Raw genomic sequence first — 13,455 nt, 5'->3', positions numbered from 1 at the left:
CTAGCCTCTGTTTGAAGACTTAAATTGAAGGAGAACTCACCACCTCTTGTGGCAGCCTGTTCCACTCATTGATCACCCTTACTGTCAAAAAGTTTTTTTTACAATATCTAATCTGTGTCTCCTCTCATTCAGTTTCATCCCATTGCTTCTAGTCTTTCCTTGTGCAAATGAGAATAAAGATGATCCTTCTACAATGTGACAGCCCTTGAAATATTTGTAGACATCTAAAAAGTCCCCTCTGTCTTCTTTTTTGCAAGCTAAACATTCCCAAATCGCAGGGTCATTTCTCCTGTTCCAAGGGAAGAGCGATTTCAGGGGTTCTATTCCAACCTATTTATAGTACCCAAAAAGGACAGTTCAGTGAGGCCCATTCTAGATCTCAAACGCTTAAACAGGTTTGTCAAAATTCGTCATTTTCGGATGGAATCTCTCCGGTCAGTCATTGTGGCAATGGAAAAGGGGGAGTTCTTAGTCTCGATAGATATTCAGGATGGTTACCTGCATATTCCCATATTTCCTTCTCACCAAAGATTTCTCCGGTTTGCCATAAACAACTTACACTTCCAGTTCACGGCTTTACCCTTCGGGCTAGCCTCTGCCCCCAGGGTGTTCACAAAGGTCATGTCAACTGTAGTGTCCATTCTACACTCCCGAGGCACCGTAGTCTTGCCATATTTAGACAATCTTCTCATCAAAGGGCTGACCTTTCAGGCCTGCGAGAAGAATGTCAGCATTTCTCTAGACACTCGTTCTCGTCTGGGTTGGCTAGTGAACGTAAAGAAGTCATCCCTAGTACCATCTCGGAGAATCTCATTTCTAGGGATAATTTTCGACACTTCTCAAGCTCTGTCGATCCTGCCCCAGGACAAGGTCCTAGCCCTTCGGCGAGAGGTGAGGTACCTTCGGCAGCCGTACTTTCATACGATCTGGTCTGGCATGAGGGTCTTAGGAAGGATTGTTGCAACAATAGAAGCAGTGCCGTTTGCACAACTTCATCTTCGGCCTCTCCAGCATACACTCTTGGCAGCATGGGACAAGAATCCATTCTCCTTCAACCTCAGGTTCCGGTTGTCCCCCCAGGTCAGGCAGGATCTTTCATGGTTAAACAGTCCATCCCTTCTAAAGGGGAAACCCTTTCCTCCAACCAATTGGCTAGTGGTTACAACGAATGCCAGTCTACTAGGTTGGGGAGCGGTGTTCTTTCATCACACTGCTCAGGGGCGCTGGTCTGCCCGGGAGTCAGAGAATCCGATCAATCTCTTGGAGATTCGGGCAGTTCGGCTGGCTTTGCAGTATTTCCATCATCTTCTGGCGGGTCGCCCTGTCCTGATTCAATCGGACAATGCCACAGCTGTGGCATACATAAATCATCAGGGGGGCACCCGCAGCAAGGCGGCCATGCAGGAAGTAAAGCAAATTCTGAACTGGGCCGAGAGGAATCACTCGGTGATTTCGGCAGTCCACATTCCGGGCGAGGTGAACTGGGCGGCGGATTTCCTCAGTCGGCAGGGCCTGGCGTCCGGGGAATGGTCTCTCCATCCCGAGGTTTTTCAGCAAATATGCCATCAATGGGGGACTCCGGACGTGGATCTAATGGCGTCCGGGAGGAATGCCAAGGTTCCCAGATTTGTCGCCCGGTACCGAGATCCACGGGCAATCGCCGTGGATGCACTAGTGCTGACTTGGAACCAGTTTCATCTCCCATATCTGTTTCCCCCTCTGGCACTGCTCCCAAAAGTAATCAAGAAAATCAAGTCAGAGAGAGTGCCAGCTATTTTGGTCGCCCCTGATTGGCCATGGCGGTCGTGGTACGCAGACCTAGTACAACTTCTCACCGGAGTCCCATGGCGGCTCCCCGACCGTCCAGATCTTCTATCTCAAGGGCCGATTTATCACCAGAACTCAGGGGTCCTGTGTTTGACGGCCTGGACGTTGAATCTTGGGTTTTAACTCAGGCCGGGTTTTCCCAAGAGGTGGCTGATACCATGATCAGTGCACGAAAAACCGTTTAGGCTCGGATTTATTATCACACTTAGAAGGTTTTTCTTTCGTGGCGCTGGTTGCCTCCTCTGCGTTTTTCCGTCCCAAATATTCTTGCCTTTCTCTAGGCAGGTCTAGATTCGGGGCTGGCTCCAAGTACTCTTAAAAGGCAGATCTCAGCCTTGTCGGTCCTTTTTCAGCGCAGGATTGCTTCTAACCTACAAGTAAGGACCTTTTTTCAGGGAGTCGCTCATAAGGTCCCTCCTTATAAAGCTCCTTTGGAAGCTTGGGACCTTAATTTGGTCTTGAGGGCTTTACAGGAGGTTCCCTTCGAACCTCTTCAGGATATTTCTTTAACTTTCCTTTCTTGGAAAGTCGTATTCTTAGTGGCCATAACTTCCATAAGGCGGGTACCAGAGCTGGCAGCCCTTTCCTGTCGTGCTCCTTTTTTACGGTTCCATCAGGATAAGGTGGTGCTCAGACCAGCGCCCTCCTTTTTGCCGAAGGTTGTTTCCTCGTTCCACATTAACGAGGATATAGGTCTTCCCTCTTTTTGTCCGGGACCGACGCACCGTGTGGAAAAAGCCCTCCATATGTTGGACCTAGTAAGAGCGCTGAGGAGGTACATTTCTCGAACAGCTCCTTTTCGACAGACGGATGCTCTGTTTGTCCTCCCAGAGGGTCACAGGAAGGGATTTGTGGCCTCGAAATCTTCCTTGGCCAGGTGGATACGTTCAGCTATTCAGGAGGCCTACCGCGCCAAGGACATGACGGTCCTGGCTGGAATCAAAGCCCACTCCACTAGAGCAGTGGGGGCTTCCTGGGCGATTCGGCACCAGGCCTCAGCAGAACAGGTTTGCAGAGCTGTGACCTGGTCTAGTCTGCATACGTTTGCCAAACATTATAATGTCCACTCCCAGAACTCTGCAGATGCAAGTCTGGGTAGAAGGATTCTTCAGTTGGCAGTAACGCACTTATAATGACAGCTGCCTGGATATTTATAACCGGTGAGTTAATTCCCCACCCAGGGACTGCTTTAGGACATCCCACAGTCCTGTGTCCCCCAATGAGGCGAAGGAGAAATAGGGATTTTTGTGTTACCGTAAAATCCTTTTCTCTGAGACGCTCATTGGGGGACACAGCTCCCTCCCTGGTAGCCTGATGGCTGCTTTTGTTGTGTCTGAATTTATCAGTCAGTAGGTCTTTTCTAGACATGAGTTTTCTATATTTATGCGGTTATATTATTTCTCGTCTTTTTGTTCTCCTACTGCTTTTGCACCAAACTGGATTCTCTGGTAGCCAGTGTCAGGGTGTATATGACGGAGGAGGAGCTAAACTTTTTTTATGTTTACTTAGTGTCAGCCTCCTGGCGGCAGAAGCGTACACCCACAGTCCTGTGTCCCCCAATGATCGTCTCGGAGAAAAGGATTTTACGGTGAGTAACAGAAAAAACTCTATTTCGTCGCCTCAGCTGAATGATTTACAGCTACTATTCAGGCTGAGTACATGTGGGAGTTGCCTGGTTGCTAGAGAATCCCCACATGTAATCAAGCTGGCTAATAACTGTAAATCATTCAGCTGAGGTGATGAAAACTAAATCTCTGAACACTAACAAATACTCGGAGATCACCCGAGCGTGCTCGGAAAAACCTGAGCAATGAGTGTATTTGCTCATCACTAGTGCCCTCAGACCATGATTGTGTGGTCCTGATGTTTGCCATGGCAATTCACAACCAAATAGCGGCTTTAGTCTGACGGCTGTTGTAACCTGATCAGAAGTTAGCAGCATTTAGGTGGTAAAAATACACATTTTAATTTCTGTCATGCCACTTTGCATTAATTCGTGAAAATCACCTGAAGGGTCAATAAACTACCTGACAGCAGTTTTCAATATGTCAAGGGTGCTGTTTTTAAAATGGTATAACCTTTGGGGGATTCCCAATATATGGGACCCCTAAAGGCACTTTAAACATGGATAGGTCCCTAAAAAAATAAATTTTGTAAATTTCCTTGAGAAAATGAAAAATTACTGCTACATTTTTAAACCTCTTAAAATGTTAACAAAATAAAATAACAGCAGACATGAATGAAATGTTGTTAATGTTTTGCTGTGGTATGACTAACGGGATAACCATTCAAAGTTTGAAAATTGCTAATTTTTTAACATTTTCCTCAAATTTCGGATTTTTTTATAAACACAAAACATATCATAACGTCATTATCATAACGTATAATGTGTCACGAAAAAACAGTCCCCAAATCACTGGGATTTGTTAAAGCGTTCCAGAGTTATTACCACATAAAGTGACACTGGTCAGATTTAAAAAATTTGGCTCAGTCACTAAGGGGTTAAGGATATCCAGCCATTGGATCCCTCCGATTTCTGAAATCTAACCTAGACATCTGAGTCTTCACAGGTCTTCCTCCTCTAGTTATCCAAAATTCTAAAATTGCATGGTCGCTACCTCCTAGGGTCCCAGCCACTCTTACCTCCTCAACCATTTCCTCCCTGTTTATACGGATTAGATCCAATGTAGCAGATCCCCTTGTTTTCTCTCCTACCTTTTGGAAGATAAAATTGTCAGCAAGAGAGGATAAGAATTTGTTTGACCTGTTAGTTTTGCCTGAGATTCCCAACAAATGTCTGGATAGTTGAAATCTCCTGTGACAACTATGTCATATTTTTTGGTGAACTTGGCCATTTGATGCATAAAGAGTTCATCCATATCTTCAGCCTGTAGTAAATGCCTACAATAGTGTCCTTTCCGTTGTTCTCTCCTTGTATTCTTACCCAGTTTCCACAAAACTCCCAGTCCCTGAAGCTTCAATCTCTGTGCACATTTATGCTTTTCTAACATACAATTCAACACCTCCTCCTCTTTTGTCAAGTCTGTTTGTTGCAAATAAGTTGTATACTTCTAGCCTTGTATTCCAATCATGTGTATCATCCCACCAAGTTTTAGTGATTCCAATGACATCATATTTCTTTTCCTGCGTCATTAGTTCCAATTCTCCTGTAATTCACCCCCGGGATCAATAAAGTGTATCGTATTGTATCTTATCGTATTCTCCTTGTTTGTTGCCCATGCTTTGTGCATTCGTATGGAAACATTTTAGTTTGTGATTGGTTTCTTTCTCCAATATTTTTATTATTTAGATTTTTTTGTTTTTGTTGTTCCCTTCCACTTCTAATATCAGAGTTCTCAATAGTATTTGTCATGTGTATGGCTTTTTCTGGCCTTTTGCTTCCCTTCCCACATTGTTCTAGTTTAATGCTCTCCTGATGAGTGTAGCAAGGTGACTTCCAAATACGTGTTTTCCAGTCTTTGTAAGGTGCACCCCATCTCTAGCAAGTAGTCCTTCGTATAGGTAATTCACTCCGTGATCCAGAAATCCAATTCTTTGCTGACGGCACCATCGACGTAGCCAGTTGTTCACCTGCAGAATCTTATTCCACCTCCTTGTTCCATCGACATCCACTGGAAGGATGGAAGAGAAGACCACCTGCTCTCCCAGTTCTTTCACTTTCTTACCTAAGTTTTCAAAGTCACTGCAGATGGTTTCCAGGTCGTTTCTTGCGGTGTCATTTGTCCCCACATGTATTAGCAGGAAAGGGTAGTCATCTGTTGGTCTGATGAGTCCTGATATCCTGTCAGACACATCTTTAATTTTTGCACCTGGAAGACAGCACATTTCTCTTGAGTTTATATCCGGTCTGCAGATTACAGCCTCTGTTCCTCTCAACAGGGAATCCCCCATGTCCGCAACTCTCCGTTTCTTCTTCACAACATTTTTCTTTCTCCATCCAGGAGGACTCTGAGGGCGTCCAAGGTTGTTCTTTGTGGGCAAAGTCTTATCTTTATGTATTTCTTCGTCGTTCTCCTGCGTAAGAGCCTGGTACTAGTTCCTGAGCAGTATGGGTGCAAACTGCCTCTTGATCCTCCTGCTTATCTGGTCACATGCTTCCATTCCTCTGTTTCTTCAGGTGCACTTCGAATTTCTTCTCTTTCTGTAACATGAAGAGTTAATTCTGCTCTGTCTAAGAACTCTTCACCTTATTTAATGATTTTCAGTGTAGCTAACCTTTTTTCTAGATTTTGCAACTTTTCCTCCAACAGGGACACAAGCTTGCGTTTCTGGCATGTGAAGTTTGGCTTTTCCACTGGTAAGTCTGTGAACATGTAGCAAGAAATGCAGCTCACTAAATGGCTCCTGGCCTCTTTCATGTTTCTTATTGTTAAAAAGATATCAAAACGGTGAGAAATGTGCCAAAATTCACACGCCAGCAGGCGTGAGGTTTAACCGATGTCCTCCTTTCAGCTGCAATGGCCAAAATCCAGTGTTCTTTGAGCTTGCGGAGACTCTTCACTTATCCCAGAAGGCACTGGGAATATGCAAATTCTCTCCTCAGGATTCTCCCCCTGAGGACTCTCCAGGTCTCAGTCTAACCATTAGATGACCAGGTGTTTGGCAAAGCTGAAAATTAGACTCATCAGAGAAGATTACCTTATTCCAGTCCTCTATGGTCCAATCCTTATGGTCTTTGGCAAACTTCAGCCTGTCTCTCCTTTGCTTCTCATTGATGAAAGGCTTTTTTCTAGCTTTACATGACTTGAGTCCTTCCTCTAGAAGCCTGTTACAAACTGTTCTTGCCGTGCACTTCACCCCAGCTGCCATTTGCCATTCCTTTTGTAGGTCACTTGATGTCATCCTGCGGTTGCTGAGTGACATTTGAATAAAATGACGGTCATCCTGGTCAGTGGAGAGTCGTTGTCGCTCTCTGCCGGTCTGTAGCTTTGTTGTCCCCAATGTCTGCTGCTTGACCTTGTTGTAATGGACTGCCGTCTTAGAAATTTTAAGGATGGAGACAACATGACGCTGACTGTGTCCCTCTGCTAGTAAAGCCAGAATTGAGCCCTTCTTTTCCTCACTCAATACTTTTTTCTTTTCAACTCCTTATGAATGAAAAAAACAACTTTTAACCATGCCGATTCCTTTTGGGATATTACTAGCACTTGTTTTGCCATCCAGCTTGTCCTATTGCAAGAGGATTGTGAACACCACAGCAGTGTTTTTTATACTTTCCCTCGTTAAATAAGATTTGGTTCAGGTGATCACCTAATCAGAAGCACATTAAGTAGAATGAGGTGTACTCTTGTTGGAATTCAACTGACACTGGAATGGAATGGCTGTCAGACATGTAGAGAAGCTGATTTTTATAAAACTGTGCAGTGGTCTTTTAATTTTTGCCAGAGCTGTATTTGTGTATGACGCTTCAGAATTCTTGAACATCAAAAAACTGACCGTCACATCCAAACACAAATCAGGTCTGAACAGGTGCTTACCTAGAGTAACCAACTCATATACAATAAAACCAAAAGGTACCACTCTCAAGCGCTATAGCATGCAAACATGAAATATGACAATTGAATTGCATTACTGCACTGGAAATATGAAAAAATTGAGAATGCTTAGCGCATAAATTGGCCAATTCATGTGTACCTGGCAGCCACCTTAAGGCTATCCTGATCGCCAGGACCTAATGCCAGTCCTCACTTAGACAGTCTACATCTCTCTGGGAACCTAATATGAATGCTTCAGAATTCTTGGCATGCATTGTTTTTTAATATCGAACTGGAGTAAGTTGCCTATTGTTTCTAAAGATTAGTGCACATGAATGAAGTATCCCAGCTGGATAGCATAATTTAGGCCTTATTCACACAAGAGTAGATCATGTTGATTCTGTATTTGGAAAGGCTGAACGTAGTGAGTCACATCATATAGAAACACAATATGAATGTAATTGATTACAGTAAACAGAATTATACCCTTTTAGTGTTAATTCTTCATATGAGTGTGCTCATGTGACTCTTACAGTATCTGCTGCCGTTGCATCTTTATATCCTTGGTATTGTCAATAAGTGAACTTCATTTGAGCTATGGGGAATCATGAGAAAGTGCCATGGTTTTGCTTTGTCTCCTTATCATTATTAGGTGATTGTAAGGATGATATGACCTGTGTCAAGGAAGAAATTTTTGGTCCTGTGATGTCCATCCTCCCTTTTGATACAGAGGAAGAGGTCTTGAAAAGAGCAAATAGCACAACCTATGGATTGGCTGGTGGCATCTTCAGCAGGTGTTATCTTAAGTCAAATATCTGTACATGTTTGCTGATGTTTAAAGTGAATACTAAGCGGTTACATTTGTATTGATGCACTTAAAAATAGAAAGGAAAATGGTGTAATAACAATAATCTTTTCTCACTGGTGCCAGATGAATGCAAAATGGAAAAATCCTATATTTCCAACTTGAACACTTTTTAAGGTCTCGCTCACACGGGCATATAACACATACAGTAGCACTCGACCCAGTGCTATTCTATGGTTCAGTGCAGGTCTGCGATTTTGGTGGTTTTCTATAGATTACTTGCATTTTTTGAAAATCGGCAATATAATTTCTCAATACTCATTGTGGGAACGTGGCCTCTTAATTGCTTCCGATTTCCTTGAACCAAGTGGTTCAGATGTTCAAAAGCCTGAAGATAGAACAGAAAATATTTTTTAGGCAAAAATTAAGGTTTAACCTCTTGACTGCAGATACACATTAAAAAGGTGGGCTTTAAGAGTATTTGTTCCCTCATCAGCGTTTTAAATGGGCGATGGGGTATAAGGGAATATTGCCGCCGAGTGGCAACGATTCCCATGGGTGTCTTCTGTACATGACAGCGGACACCGTGCAGCATCGGCCCCGGCCGGTTTTGTGGCCAATCGGGGCCGATTTAACCCATTTAAATACCACTATCAATTGCAACAGCTGTATTTAAGTTGTTTCAAGAGGTCACAAGACTCCCTTAATAACCAACAGACTTCCGCGATGAGAATCGTGGGTCCCGATGGTTACCATGGTTCCCTGAGGTCATGTGACCCCAGGGTACGGTGGCCTGTGAGATTTGGCAATAAGCTGAGTCTCACAGGCTGTGTCAGTGAGACACTGACTGTCTCATGCACTGTTGTAAATGAGTACAGCAGTGTATGAGACAAGTGATCAAACTGAAAATTATACATGTCCCATACAATTGGTATCGCTGCACCTGGGACAACTTGCTGTATAAAACTGGCACGTTATTTATTCTGTTTGGCAAACGTCGTTATAAAAAGCAATCTAACCCCTCTCTGAAATCCGACCTACTATCCTGTCCATGTGACCTGGGCCTGTCATCGCGAATGGCCGCGCACACGGGGAAGTGCGTGGCCGATCGCTGCCAGGTGTCAGCTGATTCTGACAGCTGGCACTAGGTGTCAGGAGCGGTCACAGACAGCTCCCAGTACTTTAACCCCCGAAATACTGCGATCGAACGCGATCGCAGCATTTCGGAAGCCGGCGCAGTGGCTGACAGCCCCTCTGCCTTTGCATTGGAGACCCTGCGGCGTGACACGGGGTTCCGATCGCTGCCTTGGTAACCCGATGTCGTCATAACGACACCCGGGTTACCAGAGCTAAGAAACTTCCTGGTCATGCGTAGTGCATGATCAGGAAGTCTCTGTGTCAGTGCTGTGAGTGCAGCTGTAACATCTTTTATAGCATGCAGATGCTGCTTCATCTGCATGCTATAGAGGCGATCAGCCTGCAAAAAATGAAAGTCACATAGTGGGATAAAGTTTAAAAGTCAATATACCGTATATACTCGAGTATAAGCCGACACGAGTATAAGCCGACCCCCCCTAATTTTGCCACAAAAAACTGGGAAAACTTAATGACTCGAGTGTAAGCCTAGGGTGGAAAATGCAGCAGCTACCGGTAAATTTAAAAAATAAAAAGTTACCAATAAAAGTAAAATTAATTGAGATATCAGTAGGTTGTGTTTTTGAATATCCATATTGAATCAGGAGCCCCATATAATGCTCCATACAGTTCATGATGGGCCCCATAGGATGCTCCATATTAAAATATGCCCCATATAATGCTGCATAAAGGTTAATAATGGTCCCATAAGATGCTCCATAGACACATTTGCCCCATACAGTGCTGCATAAAGGTTAATAAGGGCCCCATAAGATGCTCCATAGAGACGTTTGCCCAATATAATGCTGCACAAATGTTGATTATGGCCGCATAAGATGCTCCATAGAGCTATTTGCCCCATGTAATGTTCCACAAATGTTGATTATGGCCCCATAAGATGCTCCATAAAGATATTTGCCCCATATAGTGCTGCACAAACGTTGATTATGGCTCCATAAGATGCTCCAGAGATATTTGCCCCCATATAATGCTGCACAAATGTGGATTATGGCCCCATAAGATGCTCCACAGAGATATTTACCCCAAATAATGCTGCACAAACGTTGATTATGACCCCATAAGATGCTCCATAGAGACATTTGCCCCATATTCTGATTATGGCCCCATAAGATGCTCCATAGAGATATTTGCCCCATATAGTGCTGCACAAATGCTGATTATGGCCCCATAAGATGCTCCATAGAGATATTTGCCCCATATAGTGCTCCACAAACGTTAATTATGGCCCCATAAGATGCTCCATAGAGACATTTGCCCCACATAATGCTGCACAGATGCTGATTATGGCCCCATAAGATGCTCCATATAGATATTTGCCCCATATAGCGCTGCACAAACGTTGAATATGGCCCCATAAGATGCTCCATAGAGATATTTGCCCCATATGCTGTTGCTGCGATTAAAAAAAAAATAAAAAAAATTACATACTTCTTGTCTCTCAGGCTCCCGGCACTTGCTATATTGACCTATCCTCATTCCGGCGTCGCTGTGTCTTCCGCGTCCGTATAACTTTCAGGCAGAGGGCACAGACTAACCACGTCATCGCGCCCTCTGACCAGAGCGTCACTACAGAGGACGCGTAAGACGGAGCAGCGCTCGGAACGAGGAGAGGTGAATATCGCGCAGTGCTCCCCCTCCCCATTATACTCACCTGCTCCCGGCATATATATATATACTCGAGTATAAGCCAAGATTTTCAGGCCATTTTTTTAAGCTGAAAGTGCCCTTTCTCGGCTTATACTCGAGTCATTGTCCCTGGGGGGACGGCGGGGGAGAGGCGGCTGTGACATACTCACCTGCTCCAGGCGAGGTCCCAGGTTCTCCGGGCGCTGACAGCTTCTTCCAGCGTTGAGCGGTCACCGTTACCGCTCATTACAGTAATGAATATGCGGCTCCACCCCTATGGGATTGGAGTCGGGTCCATAGTCATTACTGTAATGAGCGGTACCATGTGACCGCTCAACGCTGGAAGAAGCTGTCAGCGCCCGGAGATGCAGGGACCTCGCCTGGAGCAGGTGAGTATGTCACAGCCGCCTCTCCCCCGCCGTCCCCCCAGGGACAATGACTCGAGTATAAGCCGAGAAAGGGCACTTTCAGCTTAAAAAAATGGGCTGAAAATCTCGGCTTATACTCGAGTATATATGGTAAATGTAAAAAAATTAATAAAACAATTGTAAAAATATTTAAAAATTAAAATTAAAAAATCAATATTTATTCTATCACTGAATAAATATTTGAAAGAAAAAAAATCTAAACAATAAAAGTACACATATTTGTTATCACCATGTCTGTCCGTATTGACCTGACCTATAAAACAGTCCCACTAGTTAACCCCTTTAGTGAACACCATAAAAATGGCAAAAAACAATTCCTTATCATCATACTGCCGAACAAAAAGTGGAATAACACACGATCAAAAAGACGGCTATAAATAAACATGGTACCGCTGAAAATGTCATCTCGTCCCGCAAAAAACAATCCCCCACAGCTCCATCAGCGGAAAAATAAAAAAGTTATAGCTCTTATAATAAGAGGATGCAAAAATAATTATTTTTTATATAAAATAGTTTTTATTGTATAAAAGCGCCAAAACATAAAATAATATAAATTAGGTATTGCTGTAATCATACTAACCTGAAGAATAAAGCTGCCTTATCAATTTTACCACACACGGAACGGTATAAATGCCCCCCCCCCCCCCCAAAAAAAAAAAAAAAAAAAAGAAAAAACCCATGAATTGCTGGTTTTTGTTCATTCTGCCTCCCAAAAATTGGAATAAAATCAATAAAAAAAGTCATGTACCCGAAATTGGTACCAATAAAAACGTCAACTTGTCCCTCAAAAAACGAGACCTCACATGACTCGGTCGGCCTCAATATAAAGAAATATAGCACTCAAAATATGGGAATGCAAAAACTATTTTTTGCAATAAAACTGTCATTTAGTGTGTGACAGCAGCCAAATATTGCAATCCGCCATAATGTCTCTTTTACCCCTCGCCAAGACAGCACCCACTAGAGAGAGCGGATCCGCCCATAGGAACAGGAAACCTACAGAAATAAAAGGGGCGGCCCACCTCTCCTCCTCAGTTTGTTTCCTGTTCCTATAGGAACCGAAGGATGAACACGTACGGAAAAGAAAACACCTGGGCCAATTGTGCGGTATCTGTGAGAATGGCAGGGGCTGCGGTCCAGATCAGCATCGAGGGAGCTCTGTCTATCAGCCTCCCTCCTCGTCTGGCAGCTATCCTTGAGTGCTGAGTCCAGTGAGGGCCGCCCGTTATCACGTTGACACGTGGCGGGTGGTCGGGGTCCGGGTGTGGCCGCCCCGACTCGCGCGACATCGTGGAGAGCATCCCGAAGGAATAGAGCACCGGGGTGCTAAGATGTCATCCCCACGTGACATGCACCCACCAGAGGTGGATTCTCAGGTGCAGAGTGCTGGATCCAGATGCTCCAGCAGAGGTTCCGCGGACAGGAGTCAGAAGGGTGAGGCAGCAGAGGCACCCAGGACTCAGACTGTACCTCGTTCTCCAGAACCGGTATTGTATAGCTTCACTGGATGCGTGTATGGGACTCTACCTATTAGGCTGACTTCTCCTCTTACTATATACCCCTTCTTTCTGACCAAGAGGAGGCCGAAATCAAAACATAAAGAATGTGCCCTATGTGCACGGCCCCTCCCTGACTCCTACCCTAAGAGATTGTGTCCGGATTGCATTAAAGCAATGCGGGGGGAGACTGCGGTGTCATCCGCACAATGATAAGGGAATAGCTGCAGGCCCTGAGCCAGACCAGTATACCCCAAGGGCACAAAGGTAAGACGAAGGAAAGATCCCCCATCCTCAGTTCAGAATCTGACAGTAACATTAAGGAAGCCTCTGACTACTCGCAGTCCTCTTCATCACCTCTTTCATCAGACATAGAAGGACGCTCGTGTTTCCCTATAGATAGTATCGACAACCTAGTTAGATCGGTTTGGAACACTATAGGGTGCACAGATACCAAGAAGGCTCAAACAACACAAGAAATAATGTTTGCAGGACTGGCAGAACAGAAAAGAAGGGCCTTTCCTGTAATCCCAGCAGTAAAAGCCCTAATCAAAAGGGAATGGAATAAACAAAATTAGCGGGGCTAACTTCCCTCAGCCTCTAAAAGGAAGTATCCATTTAGT

General features: G+C 44.4%; 1 protein-coding gene across 2 annotated transcripts in view; it reads left to right on the top strand.

Annotated features, from left to right (window-relative positions):
• Window positions 1-13,455, top strand: part of ALDH9A1 (aldehyde dehydrogenase 9 family member A1) — a 317,452-nt gene that overhangs the window by 253,870 nt on the left and 50,127 nt on the right. For both annotated transcript variants that reach the window (XM_077276920.1, XM_077276919.1), the window contains one exon: window positions 7,975-8,116. In XM_077276920.1, the coding sequence (XP_077133035.1) occupies window positions 7,975-8,116 (142 nt within the window). The remainder of the gene's footprint in view (window positions 1-7,974; window positions 8,117-13,455) is intronic.

The sequence above is a fragment of the Ranitomeya variabilis genome, chromosome 8 (assembly GCF_051348905.1).
Source record: "Ranitomeya variabilis isolate aRanVar5 chromosome 8, aRanVar5.hap1, whole genome shotgun sequence".
Lineage (NCBI taxonomy): Eukaryota > Metazoa > Chordata > Amphibia > Anura > Dendrobatidae > Ranitomeya > Ranitomeya variabilis.
The sequence above is the reverse complement of the archived record's forward strand: the minus strand, read 5'-3'. Positions and strand labels throughout refer to the sequence as shown.